The sequence below is a fragment of the Oxyura jamaicensis genome, chromosome 7 (genome assembly GCF_011077185.1).
Source record: "Oxyura jamaicensis isolate SHBP4307 breed ruddy duck chromosome 7, BPBGC_Ojam_1.0, whole genome shotgun sequence".
NCBI classification, from domain to species: Eukaryota; Metazoa; Chordata; class Aves; order Anseriformes; family Anatidae; genus Oxyura; species Oxyura jamaicensis.
Window position 1 is genome coordinate 7873914 of NC_048899.1, and position 20465 is coordinate 7894378.

Consider the following 20465-nt stretch of genomic DNA (forward strand, 5'->3'; position numbering starts at 1 on the left):
CAGAGTTAAGGTCTGGGCTTTAGCCTTAACTTACAGTTTTTCACCTTTTGTCAGTCAATCTTAATTTACATGGTTACTTGATGCTTATCTTTGAATGCATTTAAGATACAGAATTTCATTTGACTGATTTGTATTGACTGAGGAAAGAAAAAGTAAACCCTTGTACATTAATAAGACGTCAAGGAAAGTATTGCACTTGAACAGAAAGATAATCCCAAAAGGTGGTTTTGTCTTTTTTTTTTTTTAAAAAAAAAAAAACAAAACACTAACATAAGCAAATCATCCATGTCTGCAATGAGCATCTTTAGAAAGCAAGATCCAAGAATGAAGCATACGAAGGAAATTTGGGGTTGGTAACCCCCACCCTGGAATACAACAGTAGTAAAACTTTTTAAAGCATTTTCTTCCAACAGGAAAAAAAAGTTATATGACTTTTTTTTTTTTTTAACTTTACAATTTTTAAATCTTTCTAAACATTTGCATTAAAAGTTTCCAGTTTCTCATAAAAAGATATACATTTTAAGAAAAAAAAAATACAACCAGAAAATAAAACCAACTAAAAAGGCAAATATACAGTATTATAATTACATCACTGCGGAGTCATCTCTGAAGGTACCCTAGGTCTTTAAAGTGTTACAAAGAGTACGTACCTTAATATTTTTTTCTCAAATCAACTATCTTTTTTTCTTTTTCCTGTTTTTAATATAAAACTACACTTGAGTACAAAAATATGTAAACAGACTGTACAGCCAATGAACAAAAAAACCCCCCAAAACAAAAAACCCTAGACAGCCCAAAGCTACAGGAGATAAGAGCAGGCCCAGACTTAAAGCTAAGAGAAGGAAAAGGGGGAGAAAGAGAAAACAATTGGAAACCAGAGGGAACTGCTACATGACAGAGGAAGTGAACACGTTCAAGCTCTGAGAACACTTGACAATTAGTCAAATAATTGATCACAGTTTCAGAATCTGAACTACTACAAAAAATAACCAGAAGTCCTTCCCTTGTTACAGCGTGTTCAGAAGTGAACATCCATTTCCAGTAATGTCAAATCCCAGTAAGTGCATAGTCGAGGATTCAGTGACCTCTACCCCTTCAAGAAGCTTTTCTTATTCTATGTCACTTGAGGTATAACTAAATGGCCCAATTTACTGCAAACTGGCCTCTTTGTGCCAACAGTGGAGTCATGCTCTCCCCTCTGCCTTGCAGGAGGCTCCCGTATTTTACCCTTGATGGATAATACAGACTACAGGCTACCGGTACGCGCGTACTGCCGAGCATGAGGGATTAAGGCTACTACACCAACGCACGTGAATTCATGCTCACCGCCAAACCCCACTGCCGAGCGCTATCGACCTTGCCATGCTGTACCAAGGAGCAAGTAAGGCCCTGATTTAACAGATTAAGCACATGGTTAATGGTAAAGCTCCCGTGCACTTCCAAATTGAATCAAAGGGGTGACATGGGGCTCATGGCGTGCTCCTGTACTTCTTGGGCTGGGGTGCAGTGGGCTGAGTCAAATGGCTGCTGCTGGAAGGAAACGTCGGCTGTCTTCAGCAAGCTTTGGGTCAAGCTGCTTCCCTTCTCCCAGTGGAGAACACATAACAACACCCTCAAGACATGATCTGATTAACTTCATCATCGTTCACTCTGTAAAATACTTCATGTGCTGCTAGTGAATACACCACAGTATTTTTTTTAATTGTAAATAATATTGGGATTTACTACAGCAGCGTACATCTTTGCTGAAATGGTTGCTGCTGTCCTCCAGTCAATGAAGTCCCATGATTTTTATCTAAACTTTTTAGAGCAGGGGGGTGCATGGACAGCTGTATTCCCAGATGGGGATCCACGTGAGACCAGTAACCACCTCTCCAAGGGCTGGAAGTGAACTGGAGTAACTGGGAATGTTGTTTGAGCCTAGAATAGAAACCGATAACGTTCTCCTTGGCCTGTCCTTCAGCACAATTCTTAACGGGATGAATGGGAATACATTTGCTGTGAAACAACCTCTGTCTCCTCTCTACCTAATTCCTGGTTCCTGCTCCCATGTCCTCACTGTGGCCGCTGTGGCCCCAGGCCCAGAGGGATGGTGGGTGACTTGGACCCCGTGGGAGATGTGCTGGGGACCTGACCTCCTCCCCTGCCTGCACCCTCAGATGCTGCACCTGTGCAGGGTAAATAACCAGACCTGAAAGTAGGTCACTAGCCTGCCAGGAAAGTACCAAAACAATACTGCACTTTTCACCCAAGCATGCCAGCTAATAAAGCCCCGCAGAGGAGAACGAGCTTGCCCCAGCCTCAGAGGTGAACCCATAACATCACCCCCTGGCAGGTTTCTCTTTGCTCCATGTCAATGATTCAGGCGGCGTCACAGTCAAGCAAAGTCCAACGCTGCGTTGGTTGGGACCAGCGCCGAGACCAGCTCTGGCTGGAATGCACTTTGCTAGGGCAATGCCAGCCCTTCCCACTCCTAACGCCAGCTTTCTGCAGGAAATCTCATAGCTAAATACTAAGACAGCCTTCCCTCCCGGCTGAGCTGCAAAAAAGGGTGCAGAGGGGGACTGGGATCTGCCTTGCCACGTCGTACGAGAAGGGATTTTTACTTTGGGTTGGTTTTTGTCATGCATTCTGAAAGGGCAGGGAAAGATATCACGAATGACATCATGAACTTTCAAAATGCATTAGAAAAAGGCACATATACAATAAAGCATATATCTAATTATACGATACCATATATATAAATATACTTTCTCAAAATCTCCAGCTGCTCTAGACCGCACACCATCACTACCATCCACCTTTGTTTTGAAAGGACACTAAGCCAAGCTAAGATGCACATTTCTAGCGCCGAAGCCAATTTCATCACACTCTTCCTAAAAACCACAAGTTGAGTTTACGTGATTCAGGTAACAGTGCAGACTCCCTTCTCCCTCATTATAATATAATGCACAGGAACAGCTAAATAAAGGAATATCAACTAGTGCAGGAACCGTATTACTGCTGCTGCTGTCCTTGGCTGAAATACGCACCCTTCCCTAAATTGTCTCCATAGTTTCTCTCAGGAGGAAGGATTGTTTTCTGGCTTCTTTCAATGTATTCTCAAGCATGAAAAAAAAAAAAAGCTCAGGACCCAGACAACAGTAATAATATCCTATTAAAGATCAGTTTTGAAGGGTTTGGTTGAATTCATGGCCTCCTCCTCTGCCTGACAGCTGCAGTTTAAGAACACCCTTGTAAATAGAGAAATTTGGGAACTCTTTAAAATTGAGAATTTCTTCACTTTTAAGTAAATATTATATACAGCTGTATATGTTTAAATATTTCCACGTGGCTGTTATGTGAGCTGTCCTCTCAGACTGTAGAAACTACTACTATAAAAAAAGGACCAATTTACGTATTTAGATTCTTTCTCTCTAATACAAACCAACAGAGGTTAATGCCTAGACACCTTTCACATCACTTCATAGATGGAAGCACTTTTTAAGGAGAATAAAATTGTTTTAATCTCATCAGTTACTGAGTAAAGAGCTGGCTTTCCTGAAAAATGCTATACATTTTGATGTGCACTCCTACCTGATTGCAAAGAAAGGTGGCTGTAAAATTCATTGGCCATAACAGCAGATATATAGATAATGCCCTTTGCTCCAAGACCATGGATCATATCAAGAAGAGAATAAGCAGGCACACTTCTATTTATATTAATAGGTTTGTGCTGCTCTAAATTGAGTCAGAATCTTGCCATTTTGGATGTAAAAAGAAGTGAAAGGGGTTACTGGCAGGGATGTTTGCAGAAGTGGCTTTTTTTTTTTTTATAATGAAAATGGGGAATGTTTGCAGGAAGCCAATTCTAAATTTGCAAATGCATGTTTTTAACTGGAAACCCAATTCCAAGAACTTCAAGAGAGTCCAGTAAAAATCAGCCAGGTTTGATTTCAAACACCAAATACTTAGAACAAATGGATCTGCAGGCCAAGGCTTATCTACTCAAATTCCTAGTACACTTTGACTAATGGATTTGACAAAACTCAAGAGCTTTTCTTAGAAAAGTGCAGAGAACAAGCAAGAAACAAAACAAAACAAAAAACACCAACTCAAAGGCCCCAGATTTGCACAAGCCCATGTAGGGGCAAAGTGATGTATACAAAACTCTCTATTCATTTTCTCTAGATCAACTAGGCACCTGATTTTGAAGAACTGTGGACTGCCTTATTTTTCCTACTCCTCTCTCCCAACAAAAATGCCAAGTAGGAACTCAACGCTAAAAATAAATACTAGTTGAAAACTTGGTTCAAAACTTCAGTTGGAATTTCGTCTTTCTTCCTTCCCTGGTTCTAGGATGAAAAACTTCAGTGAGTCCTAAGAAAACCCTAAGAAAAGGACACTGATAATAGAAATTAATGCAACCATTCAGCTTCTTGCTCTCTAAAAAATACAGTTTTTGGAAGGTAACAAACAGTGAGTGCCCTCCCCACCGTCTCTCCCATCCTCCAGTTCTGTGATACCAGGACAGGGCACTGCTCACAAACCAATCTTGCGTGCTGCCATTGGAACAAGACGTTGGGCTTGACTGAAGCCAGCTACAAAACCACCGAGCCTCCGTCTCATCTTTTAAACATCTCCAGCATATACACTGCAGGAGGTATCAATGAATCATCAGCGACTGGAAGTGCACACTCACAAACTGTGGGTATAATCGCAGACAACGTATTTGTGGATACACAAACGATGCTCCTCCTTTCCTTGATCCTCTGCTTTTCCATACACAGGCTTTTTTTTTTTTTTTTTTTTTTTTTTAGTGCTGGCTATTTCAAGAAACCAAAGGCTGCACTTTCCACTGACCAGAGGGAAGAATGGACTGTTACCCCCCGAGACTGAAAGCGATTCCTGGCCACCCTTTTCTCTTGCACATAAATGGGACTTCCTCGAGTCCCATGCAAGCCTAGTGACCTTCAAGCTCAGCACCTTTCCCTTTGCACATGGTTCCTAGAAAACCCTTGCTGCCTCAGAAGAAGTTGCAACCACTTTCCCCCTCCCCAACCCTTGTTTTGTGACATGCTGTAAAAGCAACCCCCTTTTTCTTGATTTCCAACCAGGATGATGCAGAATGCAGCCTGCCACCTCCTAAGCCAACCTTCCTAGATCTAGACAATCAGCCATACAAAACCTAGGTGATGCCCTCCAGCATGTACCCCTTTTTCTCCTGCACAATCTCTTTCGGTTACACCAAGTGCAAGAAAACAAGAAAGGTCTGGAGGATGGCAGCAGTTAGTTTGCCTGGGTTTCCTCTGCATTAGAAAGAAGAAAGAAGGAGGGGGAGGAACCCAACAACATTAAGAACAATGTTGGGAATAGGTCTTTAAATCTGTCTCTCCAAAGCCTGTATATTCCCAGCCTTGATAGCTCTCACATTACACAAGATGACATTTCTCTCCATATTGTATTATAATTAATAGGCTACTGCAAGACTTTACCAGCTCCTACTTAATAGCATTTCAGTGCTGGGAAGCAGTCATCAGGTAATCTGGCCATGATCTACTGTATCCTTTCTAAACACAGGTTCTAGCTGCCAAGACTGTCACCATAAAAAGATTTCAATCGATACCACTCAGCTCCTTACTTTCAAATGCTCCAGGTCTAGGAAGAGAAGAAAAAACCCAGTACCCTCAAAACAAACGGCAAACTGGCATGTGCATAGTGTATGCAGATTGAAGTGAGCAGATGGGAACTCATTATGGCCTGATCTTGCTCTCTTCTTTTATACTTCAGTAACTTCGTACTTTGGAAAAGGTCTCGCCAAGTGCATGGGGACCGCTTGCATGGAGGGGGTTAAACCCATGCATTTCTTTCCATTCTCAAGCTGCGCTCTTGTTGCCAAACAACAACATTTCAATTGTGATTGGTACAAACAGTTGGGTTGCAATGGCAATCTGTCACATAGGTTTAAGCCCAGTTTTTACTGCTGCAACCTGCAACTTGGGTGGTTGCTGGCTTTGTTATTTTTTAGGGAGAGAAAGAAAGGAAACAAAACAGATTGGTGGTTTTTCTTTCTTTTTCTCTTGTCCAGTCTGTAGCTCAAGGAATTGCTCTGGAGTTTGTTTCTTTATTTGTTTTCTCTACAGTGAAATTAATAAATTATGAATAAAAATGAAGTCTGTGAATCGAAATCAAAAGCACAGCACCTGCATATCTCCATGCATCAATTTCTAAAGAAGTAGGGAATTTCATATGACATCTGTTTGTTTGCAAGGCTTGTGAGCTCTCCAGGAGCAAAGGCTATCGAGCAAAACCTGCACTTTCACCCCTAAATTAAAGAAAAATTGATGACAATAAAACAAAGGGAAATCACTGTTTCAGCAAATAAGATGTCAACAAGAGAAAAAAAAAGTGATCGAGGCTCAGACCTTGACGTAGCTGAAATAGTTGGGTTAGTTCCACTAAATTCAATGGAGCTAAGAGGATTAATGCTGGCTGACGATCTGGCTCCTAGCGTTTTCTCAGCTGCAAGTCTCAAGTTTAGGCTGTTGCCAAGAGGTTAACACTGTGATAATAGAATGAGAAAGTATTTATATAGGTATATATAGATATATAATTATATTTAAAGAACACTTTGCTACCAGTACTTTTGTCATTTTAAAATCTGTAATTTTGAAACAAAATTATTTTAGAAGAGCAGCAGAACCTCTTGAGTAAACTACAGACTCTCTCGCCCACTCCTAGGCCACTTACTGTCCTAGAAGCAACTTTAAATGTTATTTGCAAATGATATTTCTTAAACCATAGGGTGCAACTAAATATGTAAGGCTCCCAAGGGTCTCTAAGAAGCCAGTGAGTCAACACATAGGCATGGAGTAATGGCAAATCAACAATTCTAAAAAGGTGCTTCATAAGTTAAGGAAAATAAAGAGCCTCAGACTTACCACAGAAGGCCCTCAGGACTTATGAAACTAAACTGCTGTTACGTGGTACAGTGTTAAGACATACTTTTTTTTTTTTAATTTTTTCTTTACCTTCTAGGGGGGCAATACAAACTGAACCCAGGAAAGCAGCTCACCCTAGAAAGTAATTTTGAAAACAATATTGACTTTGATTCATGCTCCTAAATCCCTAAACAGTTTTGCTTTAAATGTAATTGTTATTCTGTGGAATAAAGATCCCCCAGTCTTCTCCAGCCACCAAAACCCCCCACCGTATCTGCACATTTGAAAAAGGCTCTCCTCTGAAATGTTTCTACCTATTTGTCTGAAATTATAAGTGAGCGGCAACTCATCATGACTTTAAAGCACCTAGCAGGGTTGAGCAACATCCCAAAATAGGACATGATATACAGCTGATTGAGGCAGAAACAGACTGCCTTTCAACTCCCACAGAAAGCAAGTCAGGTCACTCACCAAAAAGTGACAGCAACAACAAACCCTTCTTTTATCCCTTCCCTTCCTTCTTTCCATTCTTAAGCTGGGCAGAGCAAATGAGGTTGGGTCCATAAAAAAAAAAAAATAAGGTTAATAATAATAATTAAACAACAGCAACAACAACAACAGCAACAACAACAAAATAGGCGCATCAATGTCTGAGGAAAAGTGGGATTGTAAGTGCAGTATTTCTTCATGTGCAGTTCTTCTACTTCATAAGAGTCCCCTTTGGATGAGAAGGCCTAGTGGAATGTGTGCTCCCCTCGGACAATGTGCGACGAGAACTCATAGCGGTCCTGGCTTCGGTAGCCACAGATGTTGCACTCTAGTGGGTCCCGGTAGCCGTGGCAGCCCATGTGGATGGTGTACATGACATGGTCCAGGAAAAGAACACGACAGTGCTCACATTTGAAAGCCCTAATCTGCTCCCCTTCTCCATTGATGACCTTGTAGATATCCTTTAAAGAGCCCTTAGAAGCTTTTGTGGCATCCAAAGCCTTGGCGTCCTCCTTCATGTAAGCCGGGCTTGGCTTCCTCTTGGGATTTAAGGCAGAGTTTCCTTGGTAGGACTGGCGGTCTTCGTGGCTGCTCTCTGAGTCAGTAGAATCCAGGCAGCTATTGCTGGGGGAGCCCTCTCTATCCTGGGTTCGACTCTTTGGTCTGATGAGGGAGATCGGGCCATCCATGTTGTTCTCGTGACTGTCAGCTGTTTCCCTGCTGATGGGCCTTTCTATCCTGTTCGGATGATAGACCTGAGCATAAGCTGAGCTGATGACCGGGGCCACCTCTGCAATTGTGCTCGGTGTGTGCTGCATCAGGGGGTGAAGTGCCTCAGCTCCAAGGTAGGTAATTGCATTGTTGATGGCTTGGTCCATCATGTGAGACTGCATCAGCTCAGCCTCCTTCTCATAGGGTAGGTTCATATCAAAGTGAATATCTGGATAGCCAAATCTCATGAGCTTTTCACCTAAGGGACAAGAGCAAATCAGTGAGAAAAATCAATGCAATTGCTACACGGTTTTACTGTACAAGGGGTGGAGAGGGACAGAAACACCTGGCTTGAAGTGGAATTCATTCCAGAGCCCAAAATCTGCCTCCTTCTGGTTAACAGAGCTCGTACAAAGTTTCTGTCTTGAGATGGGTAAAACAGCACCATCACCTACAGCTTTATTATTATTCTGGGTGAAGCAAGCAGCTGCAGTGACCTCCAGACCGTTTCCAAACCTTCCAGTTGGCCTCCCTGTGCCCATGCTTCCAGTTAGAAAACACAAGTGAACAGGGAGAAAATGGGATTGTAATGCTGAAGTCAATGAAGCTTTACCAGTTGATACCTTTAGACATGCTCTCCCCAAATTAAAGAAGGTAGTACCACCTGTCCCCCGCCCCACTCTACAGTGCCTCATACCTACCTTACATCAGGGCTGCATAATCAGAAGTTTAAGCAACAGCTACAGAGGGCTGGTAAATTGGGGGGGGACCTAACACCTTTAGAGCCACAATTATGTAAAACCTTCTTCCAACAGAAAAAAAAAATAAAATAAAATTTGACTACACTTGGACGACAGAATGCAGCAAATAATGGGATCACCTGACATCTTGTGTTCAGGGTAAAGCATTTTTGCAGCTCATCCCCTCAAAACAAGAAACAAAGCCTTCCCCAGCATTTTGGGCTGAAGAAAAGGACAAAAAAAACCCTTCAAGTAGCTGTCTAGGCAGGAAAGCAGAATAGAGAAACCACATGTACAGCTTAGTTTCATTTAGTAAAAGGCAAAAGCATCTTTCATTGACATAGGACAAATAAATATATAATGATGATGAAAGCTGGCTGATTCATTACTATGTGAATCCAAATTTAAATCTTTGTAGCCTTTTAAAATCAATGGCATTACAGCTACACGAAACCAGAACCACAGACTGGTAAATTATGCTAGTCACAGGGCACATTGTGTATGGCAGATCTCCTTTGAAGTTACAAAATCACAGCTACTTACATCAGGGCTCAGCTTAGCAGCACTGCTTTTCCAGTGACGGCTTTAGTGTGTTAGTTAGTACAAGGAAAGTTCGTTTAACAGCTCTTCTTAACTAAATATAAAAGATTATATGCTTACTGTATGCATAAAAGATACACACACACTCGTGTTCACGCATTAATATTAGTTAACTGTTAACAGTTAATTTTTGAAACTGATTTTACAAGTCTGATAAATAATTTTGGTGGGTTTTCATTGCCTTTGTTACTTTTTGATGCCTCAGAACATAAAAGCACACTTTTCTTCAATAGTGTGAGCTCATCAATTCAGGGAGTCACTACATAGAACTGGTTTGCCTATCCAAGCATTAAAAAACTCAAAAATCTTGTGTTACCTTTTGCCAAAATTGCTTGGAACAAAACGTGTATAAACCAACATAAAAAAGAAACAGAACTGTAATCCCAAATCTCTTCCAAATAGCATTAGTACATTTCAACATAGCTATCATTCAGCATTTTATTTTTGACTATAATAATTCATCCCATTTAGTGTGGCTTATCTTAAAGTGATGCATGAAGAGGGAAATAATTTCACATTACCCATGGAACAATCAGGTTATCCTTGGAGATGATGCACCACTTTTGCTCGGGAACTTAGCCCTGATTAGCAAGGTAATTAAATGCAAGTTTAAAGTGAGGCACGTGAATATTCCTACTCTTTGGCAGCACTGTTCATGTGCTCCTGATTAGGGACCACGTTTGTATATCTCATTACATTTCCCTACAGCCAGCTGCGTTACACTTATAGCTCACTGAAAGCAAGCAGAACATAGAAAACCATTCCTTTGTTGCACATTAGACATTTGGAGAAAAATAGGGAAGGAAGAACCATACAGTATTGCAGTGATGGCCTTTGTTATCTAATGTGACTTAAGGATGATTCCTGTAATCAAACATCCCCTTTTAGCATTTCTGTCTTGCTGTCAGTTACGACTGTCCTGCCACAGATGACCCTTTAATGGGAGGTGGGTACGGCCCCACTCAAAACTGAGCAGCTACTTCCCAGGTAGGGCCAAAGTGTGACTGGAGGAGAGTTGCAGGAGATGTGGGATGCCTCTGGCACAGTGAGAGAAAGAAAAGGAAATGGAAGAGTCCACTGCACTCTGACACCCACTCAGGCCAACTGTATCGCTACTGTGTTTGAATAAGGAATTGGATCTGGTGAGAAAGGGTCCAATCCAGTCTCCAAACATGCTGTCAGTCCTTTGTAAGCTAGATAGATCAAGAAATAGCACCTGTCCTTTATGGACAACTTGGATGAACAATGCAGACCTTATTTTGATACCTTTTACCTTCCATATTTAGCGACTCCACCAGACAGCAGAGCAGAGAAAATAGTAAGTTGCCAGTGACCTGAATTATTCATTCCTTTAATTATGCTTCAAAGATGTCAGAGCCTTAAAAATGGCATGTGACACACAACAGTAAAATAAACGCTAACATGAAGAGAAGGGGGCATAAAACACAGAGCTCAGAAGAAACATTAACAAACCAATCCAACGTGGTTTTCTGTTTCAGCTCCTCTTTAGCCAAATCTGGACTTAGAACTAACTAATCAGATTCATCGTTTTTAATTTCTTCAAAACTATGCTCAAATTCTACGCATTCTTATTCTACATTACTGAAATGGAAGAAATTCTCTACTGTGGTCATCTTATCATATGACATCCAAAAAAACCACACCCACAAAACAGATATGGGAAGCTAGATCAAAGAACACAGACACATCTGTCCTGTGTACCTGCAGTCCTTTTTGTCAAGTATCTACAGCAACTGCAGTGTCAGACACTTTGGAGAAAGCTGTAAGAAACCTTGGAGAAATCAGATACAGAATTTACCACCGCGGACATTTCTTCCTGACCCCCATTAACTAGAAGCTGACCAACTTTGAAGCAGGTTGATCTTCATCTGTTCTGAGATGCCTGCACATTTTTAATTCTTACTGCAACAGCTGTGGTCTTATCACAAGATGTATAAATGTCTTCTTTTGTGTCCTGCCAAGTTCTTAACCTCAATGACAGTCTGGGACTGTGAGTACAACATTCAAATGAAGAATATGTGAATCTGCTTCATGTGATTGGATTGAAGATAGCTTTAAACGCCTGGCTCTCCATTGAAAGAGAGACAAAAAGTATTCAGACGCCTGTGTATCTTAAGTTATATTTCTATCTCAACAGAGCTAGCAGGACCAGTACCTCAGTGACAGATCTATAACCAAATTCCTCAATCAGACATTAACTCTCTTTGCCGTATGCTGCTTCCTCTCCTCCCGAAATTTCAGCCAAGAGTAGAGACTGTGGTCCATAACCAAGGTCCTTGGAGACTGCTGATCAGAAAGAGCAGTAAAGCATTGATAGATGTAGCATGCAAAGATTTGAGCTTACGCTTACATGACCTTCTCATAAACACCATTAAGTTGTTTTGGACAAGTGCCATACTTGCAGTATGCACAGGAAAATTTCCTGCAAGCAAGAGAACCATTACAAGTTCTTCCTGATAGAGTTGAACAATATTTCATTGGGGAGAAAACGGGAAGAAAAGTGAGGTCATGGTGAAAAACCAAGGTAGCAAAGCAGAGAGACTGCTGGTTTTCAGCTCAGACAGTGCTGCCAGGAAAGATTAGAAGTGGCAGAAAAATACAATACAGTAAATATGAAAGAGGACACTTTTCCCCTACAGCTGAATCGGGATAAAAAGCTGCATGCTACGTGAAACCCCAAGTTCCTAGCCTCAGAAAAATGGAATAAAAAAGTCATCTGTTATGCCTATAAATGAAACAGCTTCATCTTAAAACAAAGAAATATACCCTACTGAAGAGAATAATAAAAAGTTTTAGCATATCTCATGCAAGGATTTCCAAGCAGTAAGTTTGCTATTTAAGACTAACAACATATGGCCAAATGCACACGGGTGGACAAATAAAATAACCTTCCTGGTCTAAAAAAAGAAGAGGTCATCATCTATAGCTTCCAAAAACTGATGGGATTTATACCATCCTCAGTCGTGAAGGACATCATTCAAGTTCTACTTTAACAAGTAAAACCATGCTGCTTCTGACAGCAGCATAGCTACTCCAAAATATAAGGGGGAAAGGAGAGAGGTCTCCAGTCCTCCCAGATGAATTCTGTAGCCCCTGAAAAGCTAACCTTTAGGAGGTGTTGTAAATACAGTTATGTCTACATCTGTGGACAACTTGAGGGAAAAAAAGGCAAGAGTGAGAGGTGCGAACTGCCCTTCTTCCAAGGCTGTAACAGATCTGATGTCTAGTGCATCAGTTTAAAGTCGGTGTGGATAACTATTTCACTGTTGATCACAATGTGCAGGGAAGTACAGCACTTACCGAGACAACGCTAAGGAGATCTGTTATGATGGAACTATGTTTACTGTACCATATAAGCTGGATTTGGCTTGTCAGTATAGAGTTCTGCTCCTATTGTCACCCTTTTCAACTGTAACTAGCCCCACAGCAGTAGATTAAATCATCCTCCAGTTCTTACTAGATGTACAGTAACTCATTTCAGAGCACTCAAAGACAATAAAGTAAGAATTAAGCTTTTATCTCAGGAGGACTAATAATAATATAGAAAAAAAAAATGGAACCCTCCTAGCATTTCTTGTGAGGGTTGGATTGTTCCTGACCTAACCTGGGCTTAGAAGGAAAAGAAAGGACATGAAAATTTTTAATCAGTGCACGGAAGAAGCCTCACACGGGTATTTGGGCATGGTCAGATGACTGAGAGCAGCCAGGTCAGTGTGTCAGCACCCCTCAGGTGAGAAGCTCCACGCTGTTAGCCCCCTACAATTCAAAACCACGTGGGTTAGCTTAACATCACCCTCAGAGGTGATTTAACAAATCCATCTGAATCTCCATTTAACTGAGGGGCAATGACTTTTCCAAATTGCTGTCTTAATTGCCTACAGTCCTCTGGATCCTCTCTCCATAAGTGTCCTCAGTGTAGGCAGAATGAGTACTCGACACCCTTAAAATCTGGATGACTGTCCTTACAGGGAGTGAGTGTGGAAAATACACATTACATTAGGTCAGAGTCTAGCGGCATACACTTACCCCAAATAATTCTCTGTCCTACCTCCCCTCCTAAGTAGTTTAATGCTGCCTCAATAGCTGTGAAAATTACCTTTAGCTGGACCTCAAGTAAAATTGTCAATACTGTCTCCTGTTACTAGCAGAACAATTTTAAGATGTCAAGATACAAAGCAAAATACAAATTTTGGGGCTAGGATTCTAAATTTGGTAACCAAAAGTAATCCAATGCTGTTTTATATTCATGAATTACGTTTATCGGGTGCAGAACACTGCACTTGGAGCAAGCACTTCTTCCAATACAAGTGATGTGATTTTCCTTCCTCATGCTGATATTATCAGAACAGTTGTTGCCAGTTCTCAGGAATTTAATACAAGTCTTGTGATACTTTTTTTTTTTAAACACACACATATGTAGATAGGTAATTATATGAGTTTTATATTTTACTTGCTGGGGTAAAGAGAGGGAAAGATGACAAGTCTTTGTCAAAAAGAAAAAAGGGTCAGAGAAATGTTTAAAAACACGGACCCGAGGCACAGGGAAAAGCTCAAGATCTTCTAAGCCATTTTCATTATTATGGGGACCTCAATTTTGAATAGCCTGGGCTGGCAAAACTAATACCGTTGTTTGTGTAATTTCTTGCTGTGATTTAGCCATCTTAGCTGTTGCCCCTCCCCATCACATCCAAGTTCTGAGAGTGCTACTTTTCCCCTTGTTCTTTTGGCTATCGTTCACACGTTACAAGCAACCTATACCTACAGGCTAAAAATAATAAAAGGCGTATCTCAAGCTTACCCACAAACTTCTGTGGGGTGGAGCTTTTACGCTTTCCCATGTTGCTTGTCAGCTTCTCTATAACAGCAGGTCTCTCAAAAGGCACCAGAGAAATATTGTTGTCCATCACAGGCTCTTGTTCCTTACAATCTTCCATAGGAGGTACTACATAAAACCAAAAAATCGTATCAGACAAGTCTGGTCTACACTTCACAGACAACGACAAATCATTTGAGCCTTGTTGATCGCGCAACAAGTGCAACGCAAAATAAAGCAAGAACACAACGGGCATCAAGACAGCATTCACCCTTGAGCAGTCAGAGCCACGCTTTTCAATTCCCTGTCTTTGGGACCACCTTATTTTGCAGAAGCCCAGCTTCAAGCATTTATTAAAGAACTTATTTTGTTCTGAATACCAAAGATCCCCAGCAAGGCGGGAAGAGAGCTAATGGTGCACAGCACTTTTGAAAACTTAACTCTGCAGATCCCATTTTCTGTTGTTCTCCTTCCAATAAGGTCCCGTGACAACCTTAAAGTTACACCGGTAACATTCTACATGCATTCACTTAACATCAAGCTTATCGCGTGCCATGTTTACCCATCTTATTTCCTTATCGCGCTAATCTCAATGACTAGAAAACATACAAGGTGTTAGTGATATGAGTTTCCTGGGCCTGGCTCTGCATTCCCCAAGACAAAGGCTTCAGAATGAACAATGCTTAAGGTGCATTTCCCTTTTTCTATACATGACACCAAGAATTCACCAAACACCATAGTGAAATTGCAGGTTTATCGTTATATGGAGATTCCCTCTAGAATCAGTGAAAGAAACTAAGAAGTATTTGTACTAACATTTTCCCCTTCACATGCAGACCTAACAGCTGGTAAATGCAACTCTTCTGCATGTCTTCCTGCTGTTCGGGACCAGCAGAGAGCATCCCTGTGCTACCTGTGCTAGGGGATGCTCATATATCGTCTTTGAAACAATAACAAGAAATTAATGACCTCTTCTGTCTCCTCATTTCACTCCTCAGTGCTTGCTGGGTTAGAAAATAAAGTGCTAGTGCAAAAAAAAGTACAGGAATTCCATGGGCTACCAACCAAGCTAGGGTCCAAATAGCACTTTATTTTTGTCACTTGCTGACATACTGTTTGCTAAATATCTACAGAACATTGTTTTTGTTGAGCATCCTCTTACAAACACCAGAAGAGTCAGTGGTAACACGCTGAGGATTAAACTCAGCCTGAGTCATTCCCAATATATGTCAAGTGCAGCTATTCCCACCACTCCACAGCAATGAATTTGATACATGGCCTGACTGTTCCTCATTCATCTTCTGAAAGGAGCAATAGAAACCTGAGAAGGATGATCCACTACTGTCTGTGTGCAAATAAGAAGGCCAAGGTATAATAATAAGAAAATTATTTGAGAAGAATGGATAGCAGATATAGGAATTGGGATAAAGTGGCAAGGAGTTCCTACTTGTAAGCTGTGACCATCCCATCACATTCTCTCTGTTAGGTAAAACTTCCAGTGAAGTCACAGGTGCTCTTGCAGAGGTAGCAAAGACAGGCCACATCTTCTGCTAGCTCTTCCCTGGTGTTTCTGCAGCAGCCTCACATGTCATTTCTCATTCACAGTTACCTTTTCCCCGAGACTGTGCCGTAAGTGAGCACCGCCAGCCTGCTTTCCTCCCCTGGAACTCGACTGCCTTTAGGATCCTAATAGGGAACACTTGCCTGTTCTTGAGCATGCAGCTGTTTGCTAGCACATAATATATGAAAAATGAGGTGATAAAAGCCTTGTCTTTGCCTTCTTTCTAGTAGTGGAAGAGCAAATACCAGGCAATCACAAAACAGAGTATCTGCTCAGGTGAACTGCTCAGTTCAGACATTCATAATAAGAAAACATGGCAATTTATTCATTTGATTCCATTTGTGCCTCTGCTGCTAGGGAAAGCTGAGTACTTGGAGTTTTAGAATCTCCCATATGCTATAAAATGATTTACTCTGCTGCTTTTTTATTTGTACAGGATGCTCCCCCTGAGAAACACAATGGTTTCTCATTTACAAGGCAGTCCTGCTGGCATCAGTGAAAGAGAGGAAGAAAACGCACAAATATGAAATGAATCTAATGTTGCAACAAACTGGGATGCAGTGTTCAAGTGACCTAATTAATACCCAGTGCAGCCTGGGAGGTCTGAAATATTCTAATAGATATGGCTAAATTCTTAAGGTTACGTAAACGCTCTGCTTGGGCCACAGCTCTCCATGCTAGCCCTACTCAAGTATTTACCGAGGAGATTTGTAAGAAAGGAGCGATTACATCTGCTGATTTCCACTGGGAACTGGTGTCTGACTGTCCTTTTGGCTTCACAAAAATCAGCATATGCAGATGCGCACACGCTCCGGGTGAAACCCCAGATTCCTGCTCAGTGGCAATACCCGTCCTCGCTGTGATGGGATAGGTTTGCACCGAGGACCACTTCAAGGATTTCCAGCCTTTACCTGTGGGATGCCCAGGACTCGTGGTGAGAACCTAAGGAGGGGCAGAGGGCTCTAAATCCCTCCTATGAAGACCTGCAACCTTTGTAGGACTGCATGCCCACAAAATCAATTGAAAGCCTCCTAATTACTTTCATCGCTATGTGATTAAGCCCAAAATGTAGTGACATTTGTATGTCTTATAAAGATTAATAATTGAATAATTTGACTGTTGGGCATATGTGTGCAAAATTTCCTAGATGGAATTTGAAACCTTTCCTCCACAAAAAAATGAGTAGTGCTAAAAAAGACATCTGCTCTTCTCTAAGTCAGGCAAAAATTCTGCTAGGACTTCTAAAAGTAAAAGCATCACAATAAAAGCATTTTATTTTCTGTATTTGATCCTGCAAGCTCTTTTTCCCACCTCAGAACTCAACTCTATAATCCAGGGCACAGTTCTTTTGCAACAGAACCGCTCAATCCCACCGACATTTGTGTTAGGATGGGAATAAGTTACCAGAATTTGTTATGTAGATTTCCTGGAAGAAAGGAGAGACGGAAATAGGCTGGTTTCCAAAAGTATTTAAAGCACATGCAAACCTGGACCAAACAGGTGAGATGTCACAACTTAGAATCCAGAGAGTTAAGCTAAAGATCACATTATCAATTCCACATGCATTAATTTTCATTTCAGTTCCAAAATGTACAGATGAAGGTCAAGCAGGTCAGCCTGCATCATTTTTTTTTAGGGAAAAAAAAAAAGCATCAAATCAATCCCACAGATGCAACAGTTAACACCGACCAGCTGCTCTGTGATGGAAGCTCACATGCACACGTTTACTCTGCAATAAATGCAGTTCCCTTTGCGTTGCATTTCATTGTGCTTCATCACCTCGGGTAGAGGGAGCTACTGAAGAACAGCTGACACGTTATAACTAGATTTGATACCACAACTTATTTTATCCTGTGAGCTTACAGTCTCAGCTCAGGAAGGCTTTTTAATTCCAAAAAGGAAGTCTCTAGTCCATGAAATGCCCATGCCTGAGTCTGTTTCTGTTAAAGGATGTTCTTCTTTCATTCTCGGGGGCACTCCTGGACTGCCTGTGCAAACGTTTGCTGACACTGCTGATGTCCTCAACTGCAGTTAACACCAAACGGGGTGTTTAAGCTCAAACTCTCTATACACAAATCTGTATGGTCTTCAGAACAAAGTCTTTATTTTCCTGAAGAGATTGGTCTCAGGGTCGTAGTGCTCAAATTGGAATATTTTTTCTTAGTTTTTGCTTCCTCATTTAAAAGAAACCACAGGCACTATTAAAAAAAAAAAAAAAAAGTTTATACAGTTCCAATGAGGAAAGAATGGGGAAAAACAAGGCAAAACCTACCCAGCGTGTGTTTTGCTGATAAATATTTTTGTGTGCAGACAACAGACACTGGGCTAAGTCTCAGCTGGTACAAATTAGTATTACTCCACCACCCTCAGTTTCCTCTCTTAAGCTCACAATATTGCTATTTTAAAAACTGTGTGTGCATGCACTGAGAAATGACAGGCAATATTCCCATGGACCCTAGTGTGAAGTATCCTGTGGGACTAGCATTTTAACTACGTTTTAAACAAGTATGTAAGAGGGAAGGACACAAAGCCATTGTGTGTTTTATGTGGAGCTGGCCTTTGAGCCTTTCACAGCCTACGGCTAAACTCCTTTCTCCTCCTAAAAAGAGTATTCTTCTCCAGTCTGTTTTAAGAATTTCCCTGGACTTTTTGCTTTGTGAAGATGAAGAAGAATATATATCTGAGTATAAACCATAGCTGGCATTCACATTTTTCCCTATTTGTTCATGCAAAGATCACATTCTTTGCCTTCAGAGACTGTCACTTGTGTCACCCCTCAACACACCACTAGCTAGTAGACTGTAGACTAATTTCTACCCCAAGAGCCAGAGCTGCTTAGCTGAGAATTGCTGCTGACAATGTCACGGGAGCTCTCTTGTGGCAGGCAGCACGTGAGTGAGCCGCTGTGCTAAGCTGGGACCAGGACCCAGCCACGAGGAGGGGCAGCTCAGCAAGCAGCCGGCACCCTGCAAAAGGTTGGAGAGAGCCCCAGTGCCAGAAACTTGTACATTCCTACCCACATGCTGAAACTAAGCCTCTCTGCCTGCCTCTTGCTTCCCCTTGTGGCTTTGGTCAGGTGATCTAGCCATCTGCAATGCAAAGATAATTGAAATCAAAGTAAATATTTGCAGCGTGCCTATAATTTGACCAATCAGAATACAATGCTTGAAAAAAAAAAAAACACCCGACCTCTCAAGGGGCTGCCCCAAGTCTATCGGAATTAATCTCTGCAAGAATAATTTAGCTGATGTTAAATATTGGCTGTAATGGTTGGGACCCAGCACTACCACCTTACCCTTAAAGCAGAATGCTGGTAGGAACGAGCAAATCCCCAAGTTCACCCATTCTGTGCTTCATGGTGTTAGAGGTGTGAAGAGCAATCACACTGACACACGTTCGGAGGCCAGTGTGAACGTACCTACCCAGGTAATCCAATTCTAGGAATCATTGCAAGTGGCTGGAGAACGTCCTGCTCCCAGCTGGGCTCAGAGCACTCAGCAAAAAAAAAAAAAAAAAAAAGCTTCAAAAGCATTTGGAAAGAGAGTAAGGCCAGCTTAATGCCCGTGTGATGCAAAATCAAGGAACGGCTGAGATCTCTAAAGCACACCCTCATGCAGCCTGAAGAATATCTTTTCAAAGTGTGACATGGGAGAGAAGGAAATTAAGGCATTTTTCAGAGTCAGACTGAGACCCAGCATCAAACAAAGAGCAGAGAAATCATTTGTGTGTCCTTCCCTGGTGATTTTATACTCCCCAGAGGCAGGACTCAGCCGCAGATCTGTACAATGTGGTGCTCACAACCCTCTGGCACACACAGACCTTTCCAGGTGAGCCTGTACTCCGTACAGGGATGTGAGGTGAGATTTATTACTGTTGCCCAGCCGGCTCTGCGGCTCCCTGTTGCTGCCCATCCTCGCTTTGCCCTCTCTAAGCAGCATGATGCAAAGTGTGGATCAAACATCCCAGAAACGTTCACCAGGGGACATTTAGGCATGTTTACCAAAGGGAGAAAGGGGCACTAGTGGGATTCGAAGTGCTGTTTTAAGCTAATTTTGCTGAGAAAAGTGAACTATTTGTGTGCATGCTTCTATTTTAAGCCCAAGTAAAGGCAGTCAGGCTGTAAATAAAATAACTGTCCACATGGGGCTCGCGCTGGTTTAACTTCAGCTGGTGGAAAAATCAGTGCAAGGTCAGCCATACGAGCTTCTCTCGGTGGACAAGGTTAGAGACTTAGCCCTCTTGTCGTAACATTAAGAGCTTGGAAAAAGCTTTATATTTCCTCAGAAGTACACTATCAACAATAGAAATCCCGTTTAGAATAAATAAATAACAATGATAAACCTAGAAGTTGAGCGGAATTTGGGCAGAACCTCCATAAAGTGAGCTCTGAGTCTGGCTGTCACAGTGCTGTTGATCAACTGTTACTTCCCTAAGAAAAGGCTGGCTGATACCATCACCTAGCTGGTTCATAAGACATGCAGACCCGTGCAGAGCAAAGAGCACATATTTTGTTGGGAATGGAGTAGGTGGCTAAACTCCTTCTATCACCTAAACTGCTCTGTCTAACAGATGAAGCATGCAACAGGTCCCTCCAAATAGTAGAGCCCTAA

General features: G+C 41.7%; 1 protein-coding gene across 24 annotated transcripts in view; it reads right to left on the bottom strand.

The window, feature by feature from the left end:
* Positions 1–264: 264 nt before the first annotated feature.
* Positions 265–20465, bottom strand: part of IKZF2 (IKAROS family zinc finger 2) — a 113251-nt gene continuing 93050 nt past the window's right edge. For 23 of the 24 annotated variants that reach the window (XM_035331393.1, XM_035331383.1, XM_035331394.1 and 20 more), the window contains 2 exons: positions 14280–14423; positions 265–8379 (listed from right to left, as the gene is read on the bottom strand). In XM_035331393.1, coding sequence (XP_035187284.1) covers positions 7655–8379; positions 14280–14423 — 869 coding nt within the window. In that variant the 3' untranslated portion in view covers positions 265–7654. The remainder of the gene's footprint in view (positions 8380–14279; positions 14424–20465) is intronic. The other variant, XM_035331392.1, reaches the window with a different exon arrangement.